Source organism: Talpa occidentalis, unplaced genomic scaffold (assembly GCF_014898055.3).
Source record: "Talpa occidentalis isolate TD23 unplaced genomic scaffold, MPIMG_talOcc4v2.1 talOcc4.2, whole genome shotgun sequence".
In the NCBI taxonomy this organism is placed as follows: Eukaryota; Metazoa; Chordata; class Mammalia; order Eulipotyphla; family Talpidae; genus Talpa; species Talpa occidentalis.
This window is the reverse complement of record NW_023602073.1, coordinates 147,827,223-147,853,787: the sequence shown is the minus strand read 5'-3', so window position 1 is coordinate 147,853,787 and position 26,565 is coordinate 147,827,223. Positions and strand designations below refer to the sequence as shown.

General features: G+C 49.7%; 1 protein-coding gene across 3 annotated transcripts in view; it reads left to right on the top strand.

Annotated features, from left to right (window-relative positions):
• The window catches only part of AKAP12 (A-kinase anchoring protein 12), an 88,605-nt gene extending 62,415 nt beyond the window's left edge, over positions 1 to 26,190 (top strand). Inside the window, exons 1-3 of one of the 3 annotated variants that reach the window (XM_037520670.2) lie at positions 2,038 to 2,101; positions 17,468 to 22,352; positions 23,286 to 26,187. In XM_037520670.2, the coding sequence (XP_037376567.1) occupies positions 2,080 to 2,101; positions 17,468 to 22,344 (4,899 nt within the window). In that variant the 5' untranslated portion in view covers positions 2,038 to 2,079 and the 3' untranslated portion in view covers positions 22,345 to 22,352; positions 23,286 to 26,187. Of the gene's footprint in view, positions 1 to 2,037; positions 2,102 to 12,057; positions 12,178 to 17,467; positions 22,353 to 23,285 lie in introns of those variants that run through there. The other 2 variants (XM_037520669.2, XM_037520668.2) reach the window with 2 other exon arrangements.
• Positions 26,191 to 26,565: the final 375 nt, after the last annotated feature.

The window sequence follows — 26,565 nt, the reverse complement described above, 5'->3', positions numbered from 1 at the left end:
GAACCTAAGTTAAAACTCTAGGCAAGATGAAAGGTAAGGAAGTTGCTAAGGGGCCTGCTCTGGGAATCAGCTCCCAGGCATTAGGACAAGGCGCATCATTCCCTGTTCCCACGTGGACTTACAGCCAAGCTGGTGGTTGCTGAAATATCAGAGGGAAGCCAGGTCTCCTTCATAACAAGGTGTGACTGCCTGCAACTTGCTCGGTGTGGGCCTGAACGTGGTGCATCGCGCCTCCTGGTGGCTCTAAAGGCCCCGACTGGGCATGTCGCCAGCCTCTCCCCAGCGCTGGTGGTTTCTTGCTAAAGCTGTCCCCCCACTTGTCTTCGCTGCGACCTTTCTTGTCCACCTCAGCGCCCCCCCCACCCCCATTCTGTGCCCTCAAGTAGCAGCGAACAAAATATTCAGAGGAGAGGAGAGCAATAGTAATTTTTTTTTTTTTTTTTTGCTTTCGGAAGAGTTTGTGCTAATGGGGTCAGACAGGCAATACAGGACTCCATGAAACAGGAGAAGCATGAAAGGAAGGGCGCAAACCCAGGGACCCCAAGAGGGTGTCAAGACTGCCACACCCAGCAGCTCTCACCGCTTCTCACGCATCCTTATCAAGAATAAGTATGAGGCTTCGGAGTTTCCAGCGTAGCTTCTGACTGTGTCATGCTGTGTGTTTGCATGTTAGGGATGCTGTGTTGGTGGCTGCATGTTGGGGTGTGGCATCGTTGAGCTAAAGGTTTAGGTAGTTTCTACCTATGGGGGGGCAGAGCTGATGCTGAAATTGGGGCTTTTCAAAAGTTGCTGATCAAGTGTTGAAGACACAAAGTTTGTCTTGTAAAGCCCTTCCCGGAGAGTTCAGGGAATGGGGCGGCTGAGGGGTGTGTGTGTGTGTGTGTCAGAGAGAGAGGCTGTGTGTGTGTGAGAGAGAGGGGGTGTGTGTGTGAGAGAGACAGGCTGTGTATGTGTGTGTGAGAGAGAGAGAGGCGGTGTGTGTGTGAGAGAGGCTGTGTGTGTGTGTGAGAGGCTGTGTGTGTGTGAGAGAGAGGCTGTGTGTGTGTGAGAGAGAGGGGGGGTGTGTGAGAGAGACAGGCTGTGTATGTGTGTGTGAGAGAGAGAGGCGGTGTGTGTGTGTGAGAGAGGCTGTGTGTGTGTGAGAGGGGGGGTGTGTGTGAGAGAGACAGGCTGTGTATGTGTGTGTGAGAGAGAGAGAGGCGGTGTGTGTGTGAGAGAGGCTGTGTGTGTGTGAGAGAGAGGCTGTGTGTGTGTGAGAGAGAGGGGGTGTGTGTGAGAGAGAGAGAGACAGGCTGTGTATGTGTGTGTGAGAGAGAGAGGCGGTGTGTGTGTGAGAGAGGCTGTGTGTGTGTGTGAGAGAGGCTGTGTGTGAGAGAGAGGGGGGGTGTGTGTGAGAGAGACAGGCTGTGTATGTGTGTGTGAGAGAGACAGGCTGTGTATGTGTGTGTGTGAGAGAGAGGCTGTGTTTGTGTGTGAGAGAGGCTGTGTGTGTGTGAGAGAGAGAGGGTGTGTATGTGTGTGAGAGAGAGAGGCAGTGTGTGTGTGAGAGAGAGGCTGTGCGTGTGTGTGAGAGAGAAAGAGAGGGGCTGTGTGTGTGTGTGTAAGAGAGAGAGAGGCTGGGTGTGTGAGAGAGAGAGAGAGAGATTGTGTGTGTGTGTGAGAGAGAGAGAGAGGTTGTGTGTGTGTGTGAGGGGGTGGGGGCTGTGGGTGCTGGAAAGGGAGGGTGTCCTGCGCCTCCTGCGCCTGTGGAGCCCGCGACGGCGCCCGGGGCTGAAACGCCCGAGCGGGGCCCCCAAGGGTGCCCGGCCGCGGGGCGCGGTTACGGCTCAGCCGCAGCCCCGCGGGCTCGGGGTCCGCTCACCCCAGCGCGGCCTGCAGCCCCCGCCGGCCGCGGCGCGGGGACCCCGGGCCACGAGGCGGGCCCGAGCGGCGGGGCGGGCGGGGCGGGCGGGCCGGGCCGGGCGCCCCTATATCCGCCGCGGAAACGCCCCCTCGGCCACTCGGGGCTGCCGCGCGGTCGTCCTCCCTGCCGCTCCCGACCCGCGCCGCCGGAGCCCGCGGGGAGCCGAGCGGGGCGCCATGCTGGGCATCGCCGTCACAGGTGAGGGCCCGGCGGGCCGAGGCGGCCCCGGCGGGCGCGGGCGGGAGCCGGGCGAGGGGGCCGCGCGCTCGGCGCGTCTGTCTGCCGGGCGCTGGGGTGCGGGACCAGCCCGCCGTGCTTTTCCAGCTTTGAAGATTTATGGATGCCTGCAAGAGCTGGGGTGCAGGCCAGGGGTGCGGGGTGTGTGTGTGAGAGGGTTCACCAGAGACGGAGCGGGGAGCAGAACAGGCTGACTGACGAAACCCACTGCTGAGGGGAGCAGCGGGGAGGCAGGAGAGGTCCGCCGCGCCATGTGGGTAGCTCCCTGGCTGGCCGGGAATCGAACTCGTGCCGCAGAGGCTGCGGACGGCTTCACAGTGCGGGGCTCAACCCCTCGCGCCACCGGGGAGGCCAGTGCTCTTCGCTGGCCCCCGCGGCGGTCCCCCCACGGCCCGAGGCGCCCCCCGGGGTGTTTGCTAGGGGCTCCCCTCTCGCGGGCAGGGAGGACGCGCATGGATACTTGTCCGACGGGGCGAACTGGACAGGAGGTGTGGAGCGTCCTCCCTGGCTGCAGTGCTAGAATGAACATTCCTAGTTTTGAGAAATGGCAGGATTTTGCCTGTTGCCGTGTCTAGTAGGGGTTGTCAGTGACGGTGCCCCAGACTCTTCAGGGAACTCAGATGTTACTCCGGTTGTCACTAATCGAGCCGCAGCTATAAAGTGGGTGGTTAGCAGGCAGTCGTATTTAGGCAATGTTTCTTAAGCGTGTTTCCCAGAAATCTGGCTGTCTGAGGTCAAATATCGCACCCCTACCTACACCCTCAGCATCTTTCAAAATTGTCGACTGTGGGTGTCCAGGCCCCTCGGCGCGCAGTTGATCCCCGCAGCTGTGCTGTGACTTGTCTCCGCTTGGACCTTCCTGTTCCTGCCGCCTTTTTGCCTCCATCAGGACAATTAATTTCCATTTGCTAATTTAGATTTCTAAGACCAGCTCTGCTGGAAATATCTGAAATCATTTTTTGCCAAATATGTATGTTTTCTTAGCAGTGCAGTATAGAATTTAAGATTTGAACTTTTTCGCACTGTAATTGTGTCTACCAAGCCCAGTCTCTGCCGGAATTTTAGATGAATGTGAAAGTTTAACAAAACTAAAAATATCTCTTACTTCCTATAGATTAGCTTGTTTATTTTGAGATTTCCTTAAAATTCCTTCTCCAAGTGAACTGAACCAGCCCTTCCTACCATGTACCTAGCATGAAAATGTATGTGATCCCTGGAAGCTACTGTTTTAAAGAGGCAATGCAAATTTTAAACATTAGAAATACAAAATGCTCAGTTTGTGAATTTTTTCCCAGGTCATTAGATTTTCTGTGCATGAAATACACAAATACCCAGTCCTGGCAGGGGCCACCCAAGAGTGTGACTTGTGGGGTGTTGCACATGGGGCAGGAATAGCTTCTGTGATGAGAACATTTTTCTGGGTGCCCTTCGGGTACAGTATAATTTTTATTATTCAACTATTTTATTTGTTTTATTATTCGCTGTTTTATTCACGATTTGATGAGTTGATCACATGCTGACTTTCTCATGGAAAAGAAAGGTGGTGTTTTTTAGCAGTGATTGAGAGTTTATAAACTTGGGGACTTGGGGGGACTTTCAAAAGTTGCTTTGGAGCCAATGGAATGATAAACTAATTTGTTGGAAGGGCTAATTTTTAAGTCAACCTCAAGTAACTGGATCTTTTGCTTTCTGGTTTTTACTTGTATTAGTGTGGGTTTAGAGGATATAAGCAAATTTGGTACCTTTCCCCTGGTGCTAAGACAGTGCACAGAAAAACCTTCGCTCCAAAAATTGAACAGCACAGAAACATTTCCTAGTGAAAGAAGCAAAACATAAAAGGGACTGTTTTTTTTTTCCTCTGCCAGTTATCCTGCTAAGGAAGATTTACAGTCCAGTCTTTCACTCATTGGTTAGAAGCTTGGAGGGCCCCATGGAGGCTTTTTAAATGGTCATTAGGGATTAAATATCAAAGGTTTCTTGAAACTTGGGCATTACTCGTAAATCCTGTGGAAGAAAGTTATTCTTGTCCTCTTCACTGGTATTATGTTAATTGAGGAATGTTTTTATATTTCACAATGAATGGGGAGGGAGGAGGTCTGTTTAGATTATCTGGAATGATTTAAGAATGAGTTTTCATTTCTGAAGGTGGGGAACCCTGCCCCCCCCACCCCCATTCTCCTTCCCCTGTAGGCACAGCGCTGAAGTGGGTGCTGCGGAACCTGAACTGTCAAAATAGGTTGATGATTCACATTGCGTACCATGGACTTGGTTGAAGTCTCCTCCTCACGTCACACTAGCACTGAGCTTAAAGACAAGGAAATATGATTTGACACCCTGATGAGGAGAGAGGTAGCCCCTCCCCACCCCCCAATATCCATGGCATGCCAGCAAATGAGTAAATACGTTTTGTGAATTAAGAAAATCAATCTCCGGCTTTCTCGAGCTCACGCACGTATTTGAGATGAACGATAGGGTGTCTTGAGGAATGAAGCCCACATTTCTCTTTAAAGCAAACTGAGAAGAAAGAATCCTCTGCCCTTCTTACAAGTTCTGGATTATTTGTAAAACACCTCTATGCAAGTCATTTTGCAAAATTAAAATAGCAAATAGCTGTTTACATGGCGGCTTCTACCTGCTGGGGGAGGGAGGGGACAGATTTGTAGTCAAGATTTTGAGACATGAGGGGAACATCCCCTGATGCCAGCTGATGAGAGCCCACTCGAGGTGACTGTCCCCCTTGGAACCACCAAAAGTGGGTGTTTCACGCTCTCTTCATCATGACAGCTCAGTCTCTCTGGGGGTGCACTGGCACTAGAAGCGAGGTGTGGCTATTTCTCCTGGTGGAAAGGGTGCGTGTGGTGGTCTGCGGGCGCACGCCTGGACAGATGTGAAAAGGCGCCGTGAAGTCCATGGCCAGTGTCACCTGCTGGCTCCTGTGCAGGATTTTGCTTCTCTTTCGTTTTAATCTCAGTTAAACATCTTCCTCGGAGGTTTAGTGGTTAATCAGCCTTAGAACAAGGGGAGCTGGGTGTGTAGGCTATAGGGGATGGATTTAGAATGTGGAGAATTCCTGGAAGAATGCCAGGACAATGCTGCTTATCTCGGGAACGTTAACCAGGCCCAGATGTTGCAGTGAGCTCTCTAATCTGCAGGGGAGTGCAGACCTGCTTGTACTGAACTTCAAATAGCCAGGCTGTGGCCTTTGTGATAGAGCCTTTTTCTCTCAGACAGGAATGAGAGGCGGGTCATCAAAGTCCGATAGCTAATTTTAGATAAAAACACGAGGAATTAAGGAAAAATCATGAAGATTTTGGAACATTGGTATGATAGAGTCTTTACAAGTGCTTACGCTTTGAACCTTTAGAGTAAAAGAACACAGGTTTATTGTACACTTATCCCTTAATCTCTACATGTTTGGAAGAGTAGAAGAGAGAGACCCTGCAGTTTTCTCAAACACACTTTGGTTATTGCACAGGTAATGCATGGGGGCAGGGATCCTGGGCAGAAAACAGGGCCCCAAGTAGCGTTAACCCTTTGGGGTTCATGGCCTGACCCCTTGAAACTGGGGAGACAGGAAGTGGTTGTGATATTTCGCAAGGGAGAAAATGTGTATTTGTCCATACACATTCTCGGTCTCATGGAATTGATTTTATAAATCAGCATCAGCTGGACATTAATCTGGAGCCAAAATGCAGTTTAGTAGAAGGTCACACCTAAGTGGGAAAAGCTTCACCAACTCTCAGCCACTGTGGGGTTTCTCTCCATGGAATGATGGCAGATTTTGGTTTCTTAGACTTCATTAAAGTTACAACTTTTTGTGTATTTTCACATATTGACTTTATTAATATTTTCTTCCTTAATCCTGAAAGAATTTATTATGGCACAGCTGTTCAAAATATATAAAAAACACATAAGATATTATTAGCAAGATGTGTTATGTTTATAATGTAGTAAGGAGGGATGCTTATGCAGCGAACCCTAAAAAACATGGGGCTAAGGATGCTGACCCCTGCTCAAGCAATAGCCTGGTATAACCTTTGACTCCCCCAAGACTTAACTAGGAATAGCCTGCTGTTGGCAGGAAGCCTTCTCTATAATAAAGATCCGATTAACACATTTTTTTGTAGATGATGTGTACTACATAACTTTTACGTAGAATAAAAAATTCTGGGCCTCCCTGGTGGCGCAAGGGGTGAAGTGTCAGCACTATGACACTATCAGCAGCCACTGCAGCACAAGTTCGATCCCCAGCTTGACCCACATGGCGCAGCAGACCTCTCCTGTCTCGCCCGCTGCTCCCCCCAGCAGTGTATTTCAGTCAGTCTGCCTGTTCTTTTCCCCACTCTGTCTCTGGTGAATCCTCTCAGCCCCTGCACCTCTGGCCTGAACCCCAGTTCTTATATGCATAAATAAATCTTTAAAAAAAAAGAATGAAACATTCTAAGACATTTGCAGAAGGAAACTTTGAGAAAAATCATAAAGAGTCACATATTTATTGGAAAACATTCACATCTAGATAGACCCCATGTAATTCAAACCTACGTTGTTCAAGGTCAACTGTACTTTTAAAAACAAAAATAGAGCTTCAGGTGTTCACTCCAGACAAGATGTACAACTGGGTGTCCATTTTCTTCTCTGTTTCACTTTCTACACTTTGGATTTAAGAAGACCTTGTGTTTATCTTAGAAAAACACAAGACGGAGAGTGTGCACACACACATGTGCGCGCACACACACAGACACAGACACACACACACACACCCCTGTGTCCTGAGGGAGCTGCCTCCCAGAGTAGATGCAGAAGATGACACACAGGAAAGCATCTTTTTCTTTCCCTGGCTGTGTGTTCGACCCATTGACACACTCACAGAAAAAGAGAATAGAAGCATTTGGCTTCTGTGGTCATGTTCATCTGAGACGCAACAGCCTCAGTGCGTGATGCTCCGCTGCAGGTGGGGCTGGAGAAACGTGGACATGGGACACGTTAGAGCGGAGCAGAGGGATTTCAGCACCATTGAGAGGACTGTCCCCTCTTCCCGCCCCGTTGGGTGGGGCGAGGACCGTGACACGCTGCCCAGTGTGGAGCTGGAGGGATTGGCCTGGTCTGTGCCTGGACACTCTGGCAACTCCCTTCCCAGGTCTTTGTCATCCTGATGCAGGGTGGATCTGGGAATAAATGAGCAGGGTTTGGCTTTACAGGCAAGTGAGAGACTGGCTGGCTTAATCACAGTGCCCTTCAAAATGACTGGATTAATTCCAAGTCCCACAGGAGTGAGATTGTACATGGTGTCAAGACGGCCCGTTCTCAACCCAGTTGTTTCTGCTGGAGGACTTTTTGGGAGCCAAGAAAGTACGTATATCCCCAAATCAGTGATGTGGTTAGTGAAGTGATTTTCCTCCTCTCTCTCCTCTGGGATAAATCTAAGGCACAAGGCGGTTCTGGATGCCAGGAGGGTTAGAAGCTGTCTAAAGGCAGATTTGTTGAGGGGGTGTTTGTAAGTGTGGTTGTGGATGGAGGCGGCTATGCCAAGTTGGGCCAGGTGAGCTTTACCTTTCCCAGAATCCTCTCCATGGTCACCCTCAGCCTCCAGTCCCTCCCTCCATCTCAGCAGTCAAACCTGGCACATCTGTCCCTGCTGCACCCTCTCCACCCCCCCCCCACCCCCAGTCTCCTTGCTGCTCTTCTGTTTGTTTAACAGATTTGTTGCTCACCAAGCTCTGAGCTTTAACTCAGACTCTAAAACAGACTCTAAAGAGGTTTCTGCTCACCGAAAACTAGGATGGGCCCAAGTGATGGTGGTCGAACTTGGAGATGAGAAAGGGGGGTGATTTGGGTGTCGTCTGCACAGGTGGGCTGGGAAAGGAAACGAGTTCACATGGATGGAGGGGCTTCCGCCACCTGAGCCCCCAACTGGGTCCAGCACGGGCAGTAGCTAAACCTATTTCCATTGCAGAGGGCGCAACTCCAGATGTCTGCCCTGCTCCCCCATCCCAACCCCCCAAAGGGTTTGTGTTGAAAGTCAGGGACAAAAATAGGTGCAACACGGCATTCGATGTGCAGAACTTGAAAGGGCACCCACATTTTCTATTTCCACAGTGTCCTCTGGTCCCCAAGGTCTAGGAAAGTCAGAGCTGGAAACTGCAGGATACCCCGCTCTTCTGTTCGAAAACGTCAGCGGGTTGGGTGATGATTTTCCGCAAGGGAATGAGACGATGCCACAGTGAAACGCTGGATCCAGATAAAGTGTCTGGCAGTGAGGGCCTGGATTAATTGTCTCGCCATCATGTCATAGTTTTGAAGACTATTGGGTAACTGTCCAAGAAGAAAATACCCGCAGATATTAATAGTGATTGTCTCTGGGCTTTGCCTTGTTGGGATGTTAGCCTCAGTTTCCCACATTGTAACATCCTCTACACTTTAAATGGATTACTTTTAGAATTGGCAAGAAGTAATTAAGAAGTAGTTCTTATCTGAAGGAAATAATGAAACAAAAAAATCTGAGTTTTTGTTTTTTTATTATTATTATTATTGTAGATCGTTCACCCTCCTTAGCTCGCATTTGCTGGAAGTCCTGGCAGTGACCTAGTTGCAGGTAAAGACAAAATAGAAACTTCAGGAAACTTGGCCCAGGGCCCGGTGAAATTTCAACACTAATCAGTCTCTGTAACTTCTGTTCTTTAGTCTTCCTTTCTGCCTAAATTCCATCTTTTTTTTTTTTTGGCAGTAGAGGGAGAGAAGTTTGTCTACTGTTTAATAACTGATAAAATTTATATTATGGTATGTAGTGTGAGGCAAAGACATGCTGTTCTCTGAAATCAACATCCTCTCTGCTTTTGTCATTTTCTTTATTTTTATTAGTTATCTGCACTACTTTATTCTTAAAATCGTAACCTTAAACTTACAGAATGTTGCATATTAAAACAGTGCAGAGGGCCTCCCCAGTGGTGCAGCGGTTTAGCGCTGGGTTGCGAAGCTGCCTGCAGCCTCTGCAGCGCCGGTTCAATCCCCGGCTGCTCCCCGGCCACCGGAGGAGGGTCCCGCATGGCGCGCAGACCTCTCCTGCCACCCGCTGCTCCCCTCAGCAGTGTCCTTCGGTCCTTCTGCCTGCTCTGCTCCCCGCTCTGGCTCTGGTGAATTCTCTCACCCTCCCGCGCTTCTGACTGTACCTAGTGCTTGTATAAATAAATAAATAAATCTTTAAAAAAAAAAAAACAAAACAGTGCAGGTAACACCCACACTATATGCCCTTATCTCAGATTCACCTGTTGTTACATTTTACTCATATACTTCATTATTGTCTTTTCTGGCTCTCTTGGAAAACAAAAGCAAAAACCAGCAGTTTCCTGTTAAGCCTTAGGGAGGAATGCCCCTTAAAATTTTTCTGAATTTGAGGGTGAGTGATATACATCAGGTATATAGCTCTGCTCCTAAATACTTGAGTTGTGTGCTTCCTGAAAATAGGGAGCTTCCTTTGTAGAACCATCACTCAGTTACCGTGATGCACATTTACCTGACTACCATGCTCTCACCTGTTCTACCATCCAATTCCACTTGGCCATTTAAGGTCATAATGTCCTGTTTTGCACCACCCCAGCCCCCCCTGAAGTGGGAGATCTGGCCTTGAATATCACCTTTAGTGTCTTTTCAGTTGCTTTAGATCTAGAACATTCTATAGCCTGGGTCTAGTAGACTTTGACATGTTTGAAGTATATGGTTTTCCTCTCCCCATTTCACCACACTTGTTATTTTGGGTTTGTTTTCTCTTTAATTTAGTTCAGGCATGCTAAGCCATAGATTTGTGTCCTGAGGGTATGGAGAAAAGGCATAACCTGATATTAAGTTGTGGCCAATTTCTCCACTATAATTAGGTTTTCCCCACCCTCTTCACTATTAAGCATGTAAATGTCCCGCAGCCCTCCCCCCTCTACCCCACCCCCAATTTATCACCCCCTGATTCTTGCTGTCCATCTTTACCAGGGTGGTCAAGTGATCTTTGAAATCTATGAGTGGGTACGTAGGACGTATGCATTCTTTCTGTTTCATTTTTTAAAACATGACCGTGACCATGACAAAGCTGCTTTTTACTACATAAATTGCTGTGCACATCAGACACGTAGCAACTTTTCCATCCCAGCGTGGGAGCTGGCACGTCAAAACACCTCTCCTGATCATCAGCCACACTGACAAATTATAAAAAGTTATAATGATTGGTGGAAAATAAAATAATTTTGCTTTGAAAATACATAGGGTTTTCTTTTAAAAAGACAAGCTTTTGTGTGTTGTTCCTTTAGCAGAGTCTCTGAGTCATCCTTGTGAGGAGCACTCCCTATGTGACACTAGCTGTCACAGGACAGCTAGTTTGTCATAGCAAATGCCAGTGCAAAGTAGAGTTCCCTGTGCCCACACATGCACAGCCTGACCCACCTTCGGAGCCCCTACCAGACTGTCAGATTTGTTGCACTAGATGCACCTCTATGGACACATCATTATCACCCAAAGTCAGTAGGTTACCTTAGGGTTCGCTCTTGGTGGGTTTGGACAAATGTGTATCTACCGTTCGAGGTGAATAGTTTACTGCCCTAAAAATCCCCTGTGCCTCACCTGTTCATCCTCCCTTCCCCGACTTCTGGCAGCACTGATGTTTTTAATTGTCTCCACAGTTTTGCCTTTTCTAGAATGTCACATAGCTGGGATCATACAATAAATAGCCTTTTCAGTCTGGCATCTTTCACATAAGAATATGCATTGAAGGGTCTCCCTGGTGGCGCAGGCAGTTGAGTGCAGCACTGTGAGGCTGTCCGCAGCCTCTGCAGCGCGGGTTCGATTCCTGGCCGGCCAGGGAGATACCCACATGGTGTGGCAGACCTCTCCTGTCTCGCCCGCTGCTTCCCTCAGCAGTGCTTTCGTCTGTCTGCCTGTTCTGCTCCCCACTCTGTCTCTGGTGAATCCTCTCACCTTCCCATGCCTCTGACCTGTACCACAGCTCTGTATAAATAAATAAATCTTTTTTTTTAAAAAAAAAAGAATATGCATTTAAGATTCTTTGATGTCTTTTCATGGCTTGGTAGTTCATTTTTTTTTAGTGCTGAATAGTATTCCATTTTCTGGATGTACCACAGTAAATGTAAACATCCACCTGTTGAAGGACTTCCTTGAAACAAGGAAATGACAAATAAAGCTATAAAAAACAACTGTGTGGAGGTTTTTGGGTGAACATGGCATGTGATTGCTGTGTTAAATGGTAAGAATATGTTTAGTTTTGACAAACTAAACAGCTCTCCTGCCTGCCTGTGACTATGCATGTGCCTCTGTTCCTCCTTTACCTAATAAAGCTGACCTTTCAAAATATGTTAAAAAAAAAAAAAAGGAAAATGCCAAACTGTCTCAAAGTGGCTGAGCCATTTTGCATTTCCCACATAGAGACAGGTGTGAAGTCCCTTGACGTCCGTATACAGTTGCAGGCACCACCCAGGTGTGCACCACCGCCCCCCTCTAAGGTTCTGTGTATCCTGAAAGAGCGTCGTGATGTGAACCTGCAGGATGTGTCCAGTTCTTGGTCTCAAACTCGCTGAGGCAAAGCTCTTCCCACCAGACGGACTGTGCCCGTGCGCCTGCCACGCCTCAGGCCTTGCTGCGTAACGTGGTCTGGTGTCCACCGCTTAATGGAACGTACTGCGGGTCGGAGGTTTAGTGACGGTTTGGCAGTTGTTTAGGCAGGACTGGTTTGGGGGTCCGAGCGTGCTTGGGTTTGAAGAGACACCCCACTGGGGCGATGCACGGGGCTTTTTGGGCTTTTTCTCGTGGCCTTTCCAGGCTAAACCCGCCCAGGGCGCCAGGTCAGCCCCGAGGCTGCACCCTCTATGACGCGCACAGTGACCCCCAGGGGGCGCTCTCGTCAGCGCCCCGCCGGCCTGCTGGGGCTGCCAGTCTCCATCCAGGATGGGGCAGCCAGGGTTGGGTTGTGTCTCCCCAGCCGCTGTCAGGCTGCCGCTGCTGGCCAGCGGCGCGTGCCATGCCCTGGTGGAGTAACCTTTGCTGTGAGTAGCTCATGTCCCGCCCTCCCCTCCCATCCCCCCATGATTTGCCCTGGGGAGTCATCGCTGGGGGCGCTGACCTTCCCATTAGTGCAGACCCAGGATGGTGTGTGGGTGGGTATGCATCCTTCCTTCTTTCCCTGGATTTGGTCAGACTGCTAATGTGGCATACGCAGGGAAGGGTGTTAGGAAGGGATGAGGTGAGCCACCCAGCCACCTCCTTGCAGGACTCCTGAGCTGACCCCTTGCACCTATATCTCGTCATGGCCCCCAGTGGGGTTGACAGAGGACCCTGAGAGGTGGGGTCTCATCTGGGGCCACTGGAGAATGTGCCCAAATCCACCACTCCCAGACCCTTAATCTAACCTGCAGAGGTCTGTCCAGAACTGCAGTGTGCAAGGGATCCCCCTTGGCTTCTCGCCAGAAAAGAGCTCAGCCTGAAGACTCAGACTTGGAAAGGGTGTCCAGGTTGGGCTAGAGATTGTGCTGCCTGGAATCAACCTGGCAAGGGCTTTCCCCCGGGAGGAGGTGGCAGGAGGAGAGAGAGAAAGGGATACAGCCACACTTAAATCAGTAGGATTTATCAAGGACCAAAAGCCTGTCTTATTGTTGGAGGGGAACAAAGTGTGGGATGCAGAGGTGGACAGAGCAGGCCTTATCTGTTGGGCTGCAACACCAGGAACTTGTACCAGCAGAGGAGTAGGAAATGAGGCTGAGATACTCCATCTAGATTGCAGCGCATCTCCTAGCCTTACCATGGGTAGCTCTGTGATTGTTGTTCTGGGGCCCGGTGCCTAGCTCTTCTGTGCAAAAGTGCCATGAAAGTTGGCTTCGATCTTGCAACCTAATCTAAATGGTCTTGGCTGCCAAGCCAGAGAGTTTAGCCGCCTGTCCTCTAGGCCCTAAAACTATTAGGGATGTTTGGCCACTTCCTGATGTGCTGAAGGGGTATTTTAGGAAGCAGGGCCTCCCTGTCAGGTCTGCTACAGGTCCAACCTTGCAGGTGCTGCAATCAGAGCTGGCTTTGGTTTGTCCAAAGCGCGAAGGTTCTGAGGAACCAGCAGGGGCCCTGTCTGGAAGATTATCCGACAATAGTAACTCCTAGAATGACTTAGGTCAAAAGAGACTGTAGACCAGTTGACTGGTTGGGGCTTAAAGTTTCCCTATGTGGTGATCCTATATACTTTTTTCTTTCTTTCTTTTTTTTTTTTTTTTTTTTTGGCATGCTCAGCCCCATATATCACTTTATATATAGAAAACCTCTGAATATTGCTAAGTTGTTCTGGAACTATCAATAGCTGTTTTGTTCTGCCAGTTGGCAGCTGTTCATCTTTGTCTCCCTCAAGTTTTGACTGTAAACATTCCAGTGACCCCAGAATACTTTTTCTAGATGTGTTTCAAATTGAAATTGATGTGTTTCAAATTGAAACACAGATTTAGGAGCATGGAGGCAAAGTAGAGGGGATGGTATAGAGAACACCTGCTTTCTCCCACTGTGTTAGTAAAATGCCTCTGCATTTTCCTTCAAATTCTGAAAAGATCGGTTAATGAGTGTTTGTTTTTACCCCATCGTTGCTCCCCTCCACCACTTATATCTCACTGACCCTCTCTCCCACCCCCTCCAGCTTTCAGAAGCATTACTTCTTTTATTAATGGCCACTAGTTTTTATAAGTACTTTAATTTGTTGAATTGTCTGCTGTGTAAATGTTCAATATTTGTCTTTGTCATTGCTGATTTACTGCACATAATTCCCTTGAACCCCTTCCATTTGGCTGTAAATGGCAGCATTTCGTCTTTCCTTATGGCTGAGTGATACTCCATAGTGTGCAGAGACCACATCTTTGGCCTATCAATCTTCTGTTGACGGGCATTTAGTCCTGCAGTCAACGTTGTAGAACACATAGGGTTTTTTGAGTTGATGGTTTCACATCTTTGGGTCATGCCTGGGAGTGGAGTTGCTGGGTCATAGGATATTTTTATTGTTCATTTTTGAAGGTAAATCCAGACTGCTTTCCAAAATGGTTGCACCAGTTGACTTTCCCACCGACAGTGTGACAGGATTCCTCTTTCTCCTGTCTTCTCCAGCACTTGGTTTTTTGTTTAGTTTTTTAAATATGTGCTGTTCTTATGGGTGTGAAATGCATATCACCCTCCCCCCTTTAAAAAATGGAGTTTCAGCAGTGTACTTCGGTCCTTCTGCCTGCTCTGCTCCCCGCTCTGGCTCTGGTGAATTCTCTCACCCTCCCGCGCTTCTGACTGTGCCCAGTGCTTGTATAAATAAATAAATAAATCTTTAACAAAAAAAAAATGGAGTTTCACATCTTTTATGTGCTTGCAGTAATTAAGGCCTTTTGTGAATATGCTTTCACAATTGGGAAAATCTGTAAGAAGCAGTTCATGGAAATCACTTAAATCTTTGGCTTGAGCTCTAAGTAGGCTTATAATAGGAACACACGGAAACGAATGGCATTTCCCCCTCTTTTCAGGAAATTATACATGCTTTTATTTTTTTTAAGATTTATTTAGTTATGCATGCAAGAACTGGGGTACAGGCCAGACTTGTGGGCGGAGAGGATTCACCAGAGACAGAGTAGGGAGCAGAACAGGCAGACTGACTGAAATACACTGCTGAGGGGAGCAGCGGGGAGACAGGAGAGGTCTGCTGCACCATGGGGTCACCTCTCTGGCCAGGGATTGAACTTGTGCTGCAGTGGCTGTGAATGATTCACAGTACTGCATCTTAACCCCTTGCGCCACCAGGGAGGCCCTGAGGAAATTATACATGCTTTTAAAAAATAGCAGAAAGTATCTTTTGAAGATCCAACTGAAAGGGGTGTGAAGGTTGGAGGCCCGAGACTATCAAATCATACATGTCTGGATTTTCTCTGGATATTTGCCTCTGTGTTTAATGTGCGTGGCAGTTTCTTTGTTTACTGACCATGATGTCTAAATTTGACCACGTTATTTATAAATTAGGAAAATCCTTTAAGAAGTGTACCTGACCGAAACAATGAGATTCTTGTTTTTGTTTCATACTTCCTTCTCTATCTGAAGTGTTTAGTGCTCAGTATTTTTTATTTTATTTTTTTTAAAGATTTTTTTTCAATTCATTTATTTATACAAGCACTGGGTACAGTCAGAAGCGCGGGAGGGGGCCTCCCCTCGTGGCGCAGCAGTTGAGCTCTGGGCTGCGAAGCTGCCCGCAGCCTCTGCAGTGCCGGTTCCATCCCTGGCCACCGGCAAGGGTCCCACATGGTGCAACAGACCTCTCCTGCCGCCCGCTGCTCCCCTCAGCAGTGTACTTCGTCAGTCTGCCTGTTCTGTTCCCTGCTCTGGTGAATCCTCTCACCCTCCAGTGCTTGTGTAAATAAATAAAAATCTTTAAATTAAAAAGAAAAAAAAAGCGTGGGAGGGTGAGAGAATTCACCAGAGCCAGAGCGGGGAACAGAACAGGCAGATTTGATGAAATACACTGCTGAGGGGAGCAGCGGGGAGACAGGGGAGGCCCGCGTGCCATGTGGGATCCTCGCCCGGTGGCGCCCGGTGGCTGGGGATCAAACCGGTGCTGCAGAGGCTGCGGGCAGCTTCGCAACCCAGCGCTCAACCGCTGCGCCACCGGGGAGGCCCAGTATTTTTTATTTTAACTTTTGGAAATGCTACCTTAGATGCTGATGTCAGTAAATGGGATTGGCTGATTTTCAATGAGAAAGGTAGAGGCAACCTTGGCTTTGTCACACTAGCAGTTTCTTCTATCATGTTACACGTGGATGGGGCTAGAAAACCTTGTCGTATCCTTCCTTACTCTGCTAAATAAGAGGCCCAGAAAATCTACAGATTTCATCTCTGTACATTCAACTATGTAAATGTGGTAACATTTGAAATGAAAGGGCCAGAGGACAGGACTTGTGGTTACCACAGAGCACAGCACAAGGGACAGGCTCCAGCTGCTCTTGGTAGCACCTTGCACAATTTCTCAGTTAATTTTCTTGACTTTAGTTTTAAACTAAAACCCAGTAAGTTGTACGGTGGAAATTTGTAGACCTAGATGTGTAATATTGCACATAAGGAATACAATTATTTTCATGGATAAATAAGATTATATCGGGCCTCCCCGGTGGCGCAGCGGTTGAGCGCTGGGTTGCAAAGCTGCCCGCAGCCTCTGCAGCACCGGTTCAATCCCCGGCTGCTCCCCGGCTGCTCCCCAGCCACCGGAGGAGGGTCCCACATGGCGCGCAGACCTCTCCTGCCGCCTGCTGCTCCCCTCAGCAGTGTACTTGGTCAATCTGCCTGTTCTGCTCCCCGCTCTGGCTCTGGTGAATTCTCTCACCCTCCTGCACTTCTGACTGTACCCAGTGCTTGCATAAATAAATAAATAAATAAATAAATAAATACTTTTAAAAAATAAAAAAAGAAATAAGATTATATCAATGGAAAGAAGTCATAGATTTTGGGGAAACATTGTTTCTGTTTTTGAATATTTATTACTGGGATTTTAAGTATTGGTCTAGACACTACATATATTATTAACCTTAATTTTGTGCTTCGGGTGTCTAGTAAATTGTTACAATATGTTAAGACTTTTTATGTGTGTCAAATTTATAGCCTTTTTGTGTATGACAGAAAGTAGCACATGTCCTGTGGGGAAAAGGCAGCGGCTCAGGCTCTTTTTCACCTCCCACCACCAGCCACAGCCCCTGTGGCTGCTCCCTGAGGCCTTGTTTTCCTCCTAGGTTTCGTTGCCCACAGGTGGTAACGTTTTATTGCAAAAAGCACTTGGGAGCACAAGCACGGGGCGCACTCACCTGTAATTACAGATGCCTGGGCTGAGAAGCCAGCTCTCGAGAGGAGAGAAACCCTTACCCTGTGCTGGACTTGCCTGACATTAAAGAAAGTATTCATTGGTCATGTTTGTTTGGTTTGTTTTTTTTTAAGATTATTCATTTATTTATTTATTAATATTTTTATACAAGAGTTGGGGTACAGGCCAGAGGTGTGGGAGGGTGAGAGGATTCACCAGAGACACAGCGGGGAACAGAACAGGCAGACAGACCGAAAGCACTGCTGAGGGGAGCAGCAGGGGAGACAAGAGGGGTCTGCCGCGCCATGTGGGACTCTCCCTGGCTGGCCGGGAATCAAACCCACGCTGCAGAGGCTGCGGACAGCTTCACAGCGCTGTGCTCATCCCGCTGTGCCGACGGGGAGGCCCTCATTGGTCATGTTTTTTAATATTTAATTTTATTGACTTGTAATCATTTTTTCCCTTCTCTCCCACCCCCTTTTTTCTGTTCATAGTTGGACAGCGAGAGTCTGAAGATGTGAGTGAAAGAGACTCAGATGTCAAGATGGCAGCTAGCTCAGCAGCTGTTCAAGATAGCGCCAAGGAGGGGCAGGAGGAGATGCCTGAGATAATTGAACAGATTCCTTCTTCAGAAAGTAATTTAGAAGAGTTCACCCACCCTCCCGAGTCTCAGTCTAGTGATGTCGGCTTTAAGAAAGTGTTCAAGTTTGTTGGCTTTAAATTCACTGTGAAAAAGGATAAGACCGAGAAGTCTGACACCGTCCAACTACTCACTGTCAAAAAAGATGAGGAAGAAGGTGCAGGGGGCTCAAACGGGGCTGGCGACCACCCGGACCCCAGCTGGGAGGCCCCGGAAGCAACACCCAAGGACAGTGAACTGAAGCCGTGCACAGAGCAACCCGAGGAGGTGCCGAAACCCGAGCAGAACAACACAGATGCTTCTCTTCAAGCCGAACCCGACCAAGCAGAAGAACAGAGCAAAGACGAGGGAGAAAAGCAAGAACCGACCAAGTCTCCAGAATCTCCAACCAGCCCGCTGGCCAGTGACACGGCGTCGCCCTTCAAAAAGTTCTTCACCCAGGGTTGGGCGGGCTGGCGAAAGAAGACCAGTTTCAGGAAGCCCAAGGAGGAAGAGCTGGAAGCCTCAGAGAAGAAGAAGGAACGCGAGCCCGAGAAAGCAGACTCGGAAGAAAACGAAAAGCCAGAAGCCACCTGCGAGAAACCGCCGGCCGCCAAGGGCGAGGCCGCGCGCGAGGCCAGGCTCTCCGCTGAGTATGAGAAAGTGGAGCTGCCCATCGAAGACCAGGGGCCCGGGGCCCCTGAGGAGAAAGTTGCCCCGTTGGCAACCGAAGTGTTTGATGAAAAAGTAGAGATCGTCGCGGAGGTCCACGTCGCCACCGTGGGGGAGACAGATGAGCAGGAACCTGAGGGAGCCGCCCAAATAGTAGCGTCTCTGCCCCCTGAAATGGAGGTTGACACCAGCACCCAGGCTCAGGCAGCTGAACCCACCGAGGAGCAGGTGGAGCCCCAAGAAGTGGGAGCCTCGGAAGGGGACCCCCCGCAGCCTCCGGAGCTGGGTCCTGAGGAGAAAGCCTTGTCTGCTCACCCCGAAGGCGTCGTCAGTGAGGCGGAGATCCTGTCATCCCAGGAGAGAATCAAGGTGCAAGGAAGCCCTTTAAAGAAACTTTTCACCAGCTCAGGCCTCAAAAAGCTTTCTGGGAAGAAAGTGAAAGGGAAGCGAGGAGGCGCAGGAGATGAGGAGTCCGGGGAGCTTCAGCCCGGGGCACCAGAGTCCCCCGACAGCGCAGATGAGCAGAAGGGCGACAGTTCAGCCTCGTCCCCAGAGGAGCCTGAGGAGCCCACCTGTGTGGAGAAGGGCCTGGGCGAGGCCCCGCCCGAGGCCGAGGCGGAAGAAGGAGTCACTTCTGATGGGGAGAAAAAGAGAGAAGGCATCACCCCTTGGGCCTCTTTCAAAAAGATGGTGACGCCCAAGAAGCGTGTCAGAAGGCCTTCCGAGAGCGACAAAGAGGACGAGCTGGACAAGGTGAAGAGTGCCACCTTGTCCTCCACAGAGAGCGCAACCTCTGAGATGCAGGACGAGGGCAAAGGAAGCGGCGAAGAGCAGAGGCCCGAGGAGCCCCGGCGCAAGGTGGACACCTCCGTGTCCTGGGAAGCGTTAATCTGTGTGGGGTCCTCCAAGAAAAGGGCAAGAAAAGCGTCCTCTTCTGACGAGGAGGGGCACCCCAAAACCCTGGCGGGCGACAGCCAGAAACCCGACGAAGGCGGAAAAGACAAAGAGGCAGGCGCAGACCCCGGCCCTGCCAGCGCCCCGGAGCACGACGCGGCCCAGGGGGGCTCCTCCCCGGAGCCGGCGGGAAGCCCCTCGGAGGGGGAAGGCGTCTCCACCTGGGAGTCCTTCAAGAGGCTGGTGACGGCCCGGAAGAAGTCCAAGGCGAAGCTGGAGGAGAAAAACGACGAGGCCGGCCCCGCCGCCGGGGCCGAGCCTCCCGCCTCAGAGGCCGAGCCCGGCCGGGAGGAGTCCTGGGTCTCCATCAAGAAGCTCATTCCCGGGCGGAGGAAGAAACGGCCGGACGGGAGGCAGGAGCAGGCCCCGGTGGGGGACGCGGGCCCCGCCGAGACCAACGAGGACGACCCCGAAGTGCCCGCCGTCGTCCCGCTGGCCGAGTTCGAGGCCGTCGAAAGGGAGAAGATGGAGGCCCTGCGAGCCCCGAGCGGCGAGGAGCGGCCCGAGGCCCAGGCCGCGGCGGAGGCCCCGCAGGCGCCCCCGGCCGCGGTGGACGGGGCGAGGCCGCCCCCCGACGTGGAGGAACGGTCTCCGTCGTGGATCTCCGCGTCCGTGGAGCCTGTGGCGGGGCCTGTGGAGCCCGCGCGCGGCGAGGCCGCGGCGCCCGCGGGGCCGGCGGGGGGAGGGGAGGCCGCCCCCCACGCCCCTGTGGCGGCCGCGCCCGAGGGCAGGGACGCCGGCGACGACACGCTGGCGAGCGAGGTGGCCTCCGAGCTGACCTCCGAGGCGGTGACGGCCGCGGAAACGACGGGGGCGTTTGGTGCGGAAGAAGCGACCGAGGCCTCCGGGGCTGAGGAGACCACGGACATGGTGTCGGCCGTTTCCCAGCTCACCGAGTCCCCCGACACCACCGAGGAGGCCACCCCCGTTCAGGAGGCGGAGGCCGGCGGGCCTAGCCCGGAAGACCTGGAGCGCCGGACCCAGGAGGTCCTGCGGGCCGTGGCGGAGAAGGTGGGGGACGAGGCCCGGCGGCCCGACGCCCCGGCGCTGGCGGACGGGGTGAAGGCAGAACCGAAAATACCAGAGGAGGCCGAAGAAGCCCGCGAGGAGGCTCCAGCGCCAGACCTGAAGACGGAGGTGGATGTGGTGTCCAAAGTTCAGGTTCAGGAGAGCAAGGATTTGACAGAGGGAGAGGCCACCATTCCCCCTGCCGGGGAAAGCTCTGGAATGGCCCCTCAAGATCCAGAGAGCGCCGAGTCCCGCCAGCCCACAGCCGCTCGTGAAGAAGCCGAAACCTCGGTTGGGGCCAAATCAGAAATTGTGTTGGAACAAACCGCTGCTCCTGACTCAGCCGACACCCTCACCGCCGGGGAGAGCCCTGGAGGCACCCCTGGGGCCGACCTTGAAGCTCTAAAGCCAACACAACACAAGCGCGTGGACCAGGTCTGTGAAGACGGGGCGGAGGCCCCTGGAGGGCAGTCCTCGGCCCCAGGAGCACAGACAGAGACGTGGCCAGCACCCGGCGGCCTTCCCTCGCAGCAGGAGGATGTGGACCATTCAGAAGACAAGGTGGTTTCAGAACACACGGCTGCAGAGGCCTCAGGGGAAGCGGCCTCTGTCCCGTCGAAGACTGAGGTGACTCAAGAAGCTGGCGAGGAACCCAAAGTCTGCCCTCCCGTCGAAGGACTTGGAGTGTCTGCAGACACAGAAGTAACAGTCAGTCAGGAGAGGATCCCTGAAGTTGCCTCAGACGACCAAGTTCCTAAAGAAGCTGAATCTGGAAGGGAGGATGATACTGAACTCCAGAGTCAAACCGAGACTGTTCCAGCCCCGGCAGACAGAGGGATGGCAGGTCAGGTAGAGAAGGAGAAAACCGAAGCGAAATCCACCCAAGGGAGTGAAGAGAAACCCGAGGGTGACCTCGATGTCACATCTGAAGAGCCCAGTCAGCACCCCCCGGGTCGGACAGAGGACGCGAGCAGCGCAGAAGGGCAGAGGGAAGCCCGCAGACTGGAAGAAAGTTCTCCGGCCCAAGAGGAAACGGTCTGCACAGAAATTCAGGTTCAAAGCTCCGACGCATCACAAACCCTAACAGCTCCCGCGGTGGAAGAGAAGAAGGTCTTAAGAAAAACCGTCAAGATTTTAGAAACGGCTGAAATTTTGGGATCTGTAGAGGCACATTCAGTACTGGAAGAAAAATCCACCGAGTACAGTGAGGCTCAGCAGGGGGCAGAGGTGTTGGCCCCAGGGACTGAATCTGGGGCAGAGTCGACACCGGTAACGGTACCTGCAACCACTGGAGAAAGTTCCAGCGCTGACCCGGAAGGAGCCACCACCGCATCCCAGACACAGGGGGCAGAGCAAGATCGCGAGCAGGTGGTTTGCCAGGAGGGCACGGTGAGCATGGAAGATTCCGAGGCCGAAAATGAGATTCTGCAGCTTGAGACTGAGAGCAGCAAATTTGTACAAAACGTGATTCAGACCGCCGTGGAGCAGTTAGTAAGCACGGAAGAACCCGCCACTGGGCCCCAGACACAGGCTCCCCTGATAAAAGCTGACAAGCAGCAACTGGAGCAGAAAGTCGAGAAGGAAGAAAGCGAACTTCCAGCCCCCACACAGGAAGACACACAGACGCTCTCCACCAGCGAGGAGTCGGCGCCAGTCGCCCTGCAACAGACACACGCAGATACCGCCAGAGAAGTGAGCGAAGCCGTCCAGGTAGAAAGCCCCCGGGTCGATGCCCAGCAGCTTGACGAGGTCGTTCTTCCATCTGAGGGCGAGAGAGAAGTGCCTGGAACCAAGTCTGGGCCAGAAGATGATGGCGGAGCCGGCTTAGGAGAAAGGATAGAGAAAACACCTTGTGACTCCCCGGGAGACGGAAAAGGGGATCACGCGGTCATTCACCCCGAGAAGCAAGTGTCAGCTCTGGAAGCCCTGGAACATTCAGGAGGCTTAAAAGAGCACCTGGATACAAACGGACCCAAACATCAAGAGCAGGAAGACAGCCAGGAAGAACTTCAGGAAAGAAAAGCGCATCGTGAGTCAGAAGACATCAGAACACAAACACAGGAGGAGGCACAGAAAGGAGAGAGAGAACCTGCAAAATCAGAACTGGCGGACCCCTAAAGCATCCTGTAAGTATCCTTCCTAGATACTTTTCTCCTTTTATGCCATTAAATGCAAATTTTTTTTTAGGATTGATTTTTATTTCTGCATATAAGACCTCGGGAATAGCTGGCATAAGCCAGAGGTGCAGGGGATGAAAGGATTCACCAGAGACAGAGTGGGGAGCAGAACAGGCAGATCCACTGAAATACACTGCTGAGGGGAGCAGCGGGGAGACAGGAGAGGTCTGCTGCCCCATGTGGGTCAGCTCCCTGGCTGGGGATCGAACTTGTGCTGCAGCGGTGATAGCACTGAGACTTAACCCCTAGGCCACCAGGGAGGCCCCTGAATGCAAATTTGTTGTGAGGGGTTCTCCATGCAGTCTTCAGTTAGGGGAATAACTGAAGAGCACAACAGAAGAAGATCAAGATTAGCGTCATTTTTTTTTTCTCAATTGAAATGGTGCTCAGTCTTATGAGTGTCATGAAAATAATGACTTCATTTGATACCCCCCCATGTGACTACTTTAGAAGGAAAAAAGGGTGAGTGTGTGCTCAAGTATGCGCGTGTGTGCATGTTTGATTCAAAAGCATAAGAAGTGTTTTGTGCTCACTCAGAACTGAATTTTTTTATAACAAAGTTCAAAGTAAGTTTATATCAGACAGCTTGAAATTGAGTTTCTAGCTCTCTAGATTTCTTTCCTCCCAACAGCAGCAACAAGCATTTATGAAATGCTTCCAGTACGCATGATAGGCCCAGCTGTGGGTCTCGCAGATGTCCCCAGCTGTGGGGACCCCGCACTGGTGCTGCGGAGCACAGCACACTAGGGTTGGGTCCTCGCTGTCCTTGCACTCTGGCACTAGGGTCTGCAGGGCGTCGGCTCATGTTCACAGCTGTTTGTTGTTAAAGTAAGAGGAGGAGGAAATGGAGGTTTTATTTGCTTTTGATTCTTCCTTCTACAGTTCAACTATATTGGCAAGACCAGAACGAGAATGTGAAGACAAGTCAGAGGTGAACATGAATGCTGCTGCGGAGGCTCGTGACCAAGACGCAAGAACTTTTCCAGCGGAAGAACAGGCACATCAACAGACCCTGACAGACCCTGTTTCTGGAGAACCCCGACAATCCTGAGGCTTCGTCAGGAGCTACAGCCATTTAACGTGTCCCCTTTCAAGGCCCGCCCCCCTCTCATTTTCCCTTGCTCTGTGTAATGTTTCTGACTTACGGTTCTCCATTCTTAACCTGGAACTGGAGTTGGCAATACCTAGTTCTGCATCTCAAACTGGATATCATTCTTTATGTGTTTATATGTATGTTTTAAGTAATCCTCCTTCTCTATCTAATGTATATTTTTTTCTTAACGTCTAAGGAAACATGCAGTATAGTAAGTACACTCCTCCTGGGTGGCAGCGTGGACGACGGGGCATGGGCCATGGTGAAGCCTCGGGAAGCTTTAAAGCCTCACTTGAAACCTGTGAAAACAGCTTCCTAGAAATAACATTCCTGATCAGCGAGTCTTACTTTGAAATTCACTAAGGTTTAGATCTGTCTTTAGTATCACTCTGAAATGGGTCACTTTCTTATTATGCCCAGCGTGCTAAAAATAAACTGTGTGTGTGTGTGTGTGTGTGTGGGAGACATACTGAGGCTTCCATTGTTACTGTGAGATTTTTCTTTCTAGCCCAGTGGAGGTTGGAAGGAAGTTTTTTTCAGTAGCAGTAGTTTGAAGTCTTTTCTCCTATTGTTATGGTTGTTTGGACAGATGAGTGTGTTTCATCCTGAGGCAAAGTAGTGAAGTGTTTTTCACATTATCACGGAAAGAATGGATGGTTTTTTTGACTCTGCCCTCTTGCTGGGTCACACAAACACAGCATGAACTAGGTCAGGTGCTTTACAGATGGTGTTTGGTAGATTCGGGTTGTGTTCCTGCGGTATTTGTGTCCACTCTTTTAAGAACAATCTTGCATTATGTTCATTTAGATAAATTGTGGTTTGACAACTGATTGAAATAAAATATTTGCTTCCCTTAGATTTGCTGGCTTTAGTAGTTACAGGAAGCCTGGCACATATGTTTACTGTGTTCTGTTCTGAACACAGAAGCTGGAACTTTTTCTTGGATCCAGTACCTAGTGTCGCCACTTTACACGGATTTGAGTTGATGTCCACAGAAATATCCTCAGAAACAAACCAGAGGGTTTTCAGATTGACGTACTGATACAATGCTACCACCTGGTGGTGTCTTCCTGAAAGTAAAAAATACTGGTTTTAAACAGCGATGTGTCTAGAAAGAATTTTTAAGTAGGCATAATAGTAAACATGCCTTACGTAAGAGGTGGTCTTGGAAACGTTTGTTATATCATCAGGCCTGACAATAAAAAATGAGCTGTATTAGGAAGACACCTCATTAGTATCCTTTTAGGAGTTATTTTCAAATCTATGAAAGCTACCTTTTAAAGTACTCAAATTAAAAAATAAACTCTGATTTCAATCTTTCCTTTGCCAATTTGAGACTTAGAAAATCTCCAAGTGCCAGTCTCCATTTTTGAACAACTAGAGTATTGGCGATAACAGCAACCTGTAAGGAATTCTGACAGCTGTGGATTTGGCTCACTTCTTCTCTGTGGCAGGAAGAAACTCTGTGCTATTTTGAACAGATTGGAGATTTGTGTACTTTGTGGCAAACAGATTCTCTGGGTTTTAATTCCTTCCTGCCACTTCATTCCATTTGTGTTTGGTCTTGTGGCCACACGTGGCTGGCTCATGCTGATCCTCAAAGTTGATTTTCGTGGTCACCGCTCCTGACTCTGCTTTTTGGACAAATATGTTGGATGTGCCCTCAAGCTCTAGATCTTTGTCCGTGAAGCGACTTTGCTTTATTAACAAGAATGTTATAAACAGTAGCATGAAATCCAATTCTGAATTATAGTTCTAAAGCTGCTGTTAACCTACAAGGTACTTAATAATCCAATGCAAATTGCAGAAGGTGGAGCAAGTGCCTAAATTTTGCTATTTTTGGCGTTTACTACGGAGCTATGTACAATAGAAAACAATGCAAGACTTGTAAACTCTCCCCACTTGTAATTGCGGAATAAAACATGTTCCCCTTTGTACACAGATATTTTTTTCCAACATTTTCTTTTGATGTTTGGAGCTCCAGGTAGTCAAGGGCTGGACATTTTAGCTTTCAGTGTAAGCTTCAAAGTTAGCAGTTTCCTTTAATCTGAAACTATATGATTCCTAATTTTGTTTGGGGCAGATTTTCATTAACCTAAATAAAATGCAATCTAATTAAATGCCATGGATTTTCTTTCTATAATTTCATCTGAATTCAGTCTGTTTTTGCTGTTGTGATATTCATCACATATTTAACATCTGCTTTTACCTAGCTATTGACATCGACCACCAAGAATCATGGGAATTTGGTATATCTCTGGACTATGTGTGGAGATACAAAAAATTAACCTTTTTGCATTAGGGGCTCGGTTAATTAGAATCTCATTAAGTCTCTGGCTGACCTCTGACTCCCAGAAATAAACACAGTTTAACATAAAGTTTTTAAAAAATATTCATACCAACCTCTGAAATCCCAGCCAATAACCAGAACTAGAAACCCCTTACCCAACTCTGCAGGAAAGGGAGTGGACGCAGCCCGAGCATTCCCAGGGAGCAAGGGGCTGCACCTGACCCCTGAACAACCAACACCAAGGGGGGGGTCAAGCTTTTGTGACTCTCCAGTTCTAATATGATTCTGGCAGTGAGCCTGGACCACCTGGCGATTTTTGTGCAATGCAGGTTTGCAATGGTTAGATGACCAACTCTGAGTTGACCAGGAGTTTTGGCTGAGCTGCTGGTGGTGGTGGCCTGTGATAAAGATAATTACTTTAAAAAAAAATAGAGTCCAGAAGTCACTCACTTGTTTGGATAACTAATACTAGTTCTAATCCAATTTTTTAATTAATGGGCACAGAGTTAATATCATAAATTAAGCTAATTTTAAAACTATGATTGTGCTTGGCCCTACTTACCCCTATTAGCCTCAGGGACTCTTCTGCTACCTAGGAAAGAACCTTAAAACTGAGGACATGTAGGATGCTTTATAAAGACCTTTCAGAAATGACACTGCAGGGCCACTTGAGTGGGATTACTCTAGGCACTCACCGAGCGTTCAGCAGGGGGGCACTGTGATCCTTCCCCCAGTCCACTCCCATGTAGAGATTCTGGTTATCACAATGCTAGGGTATC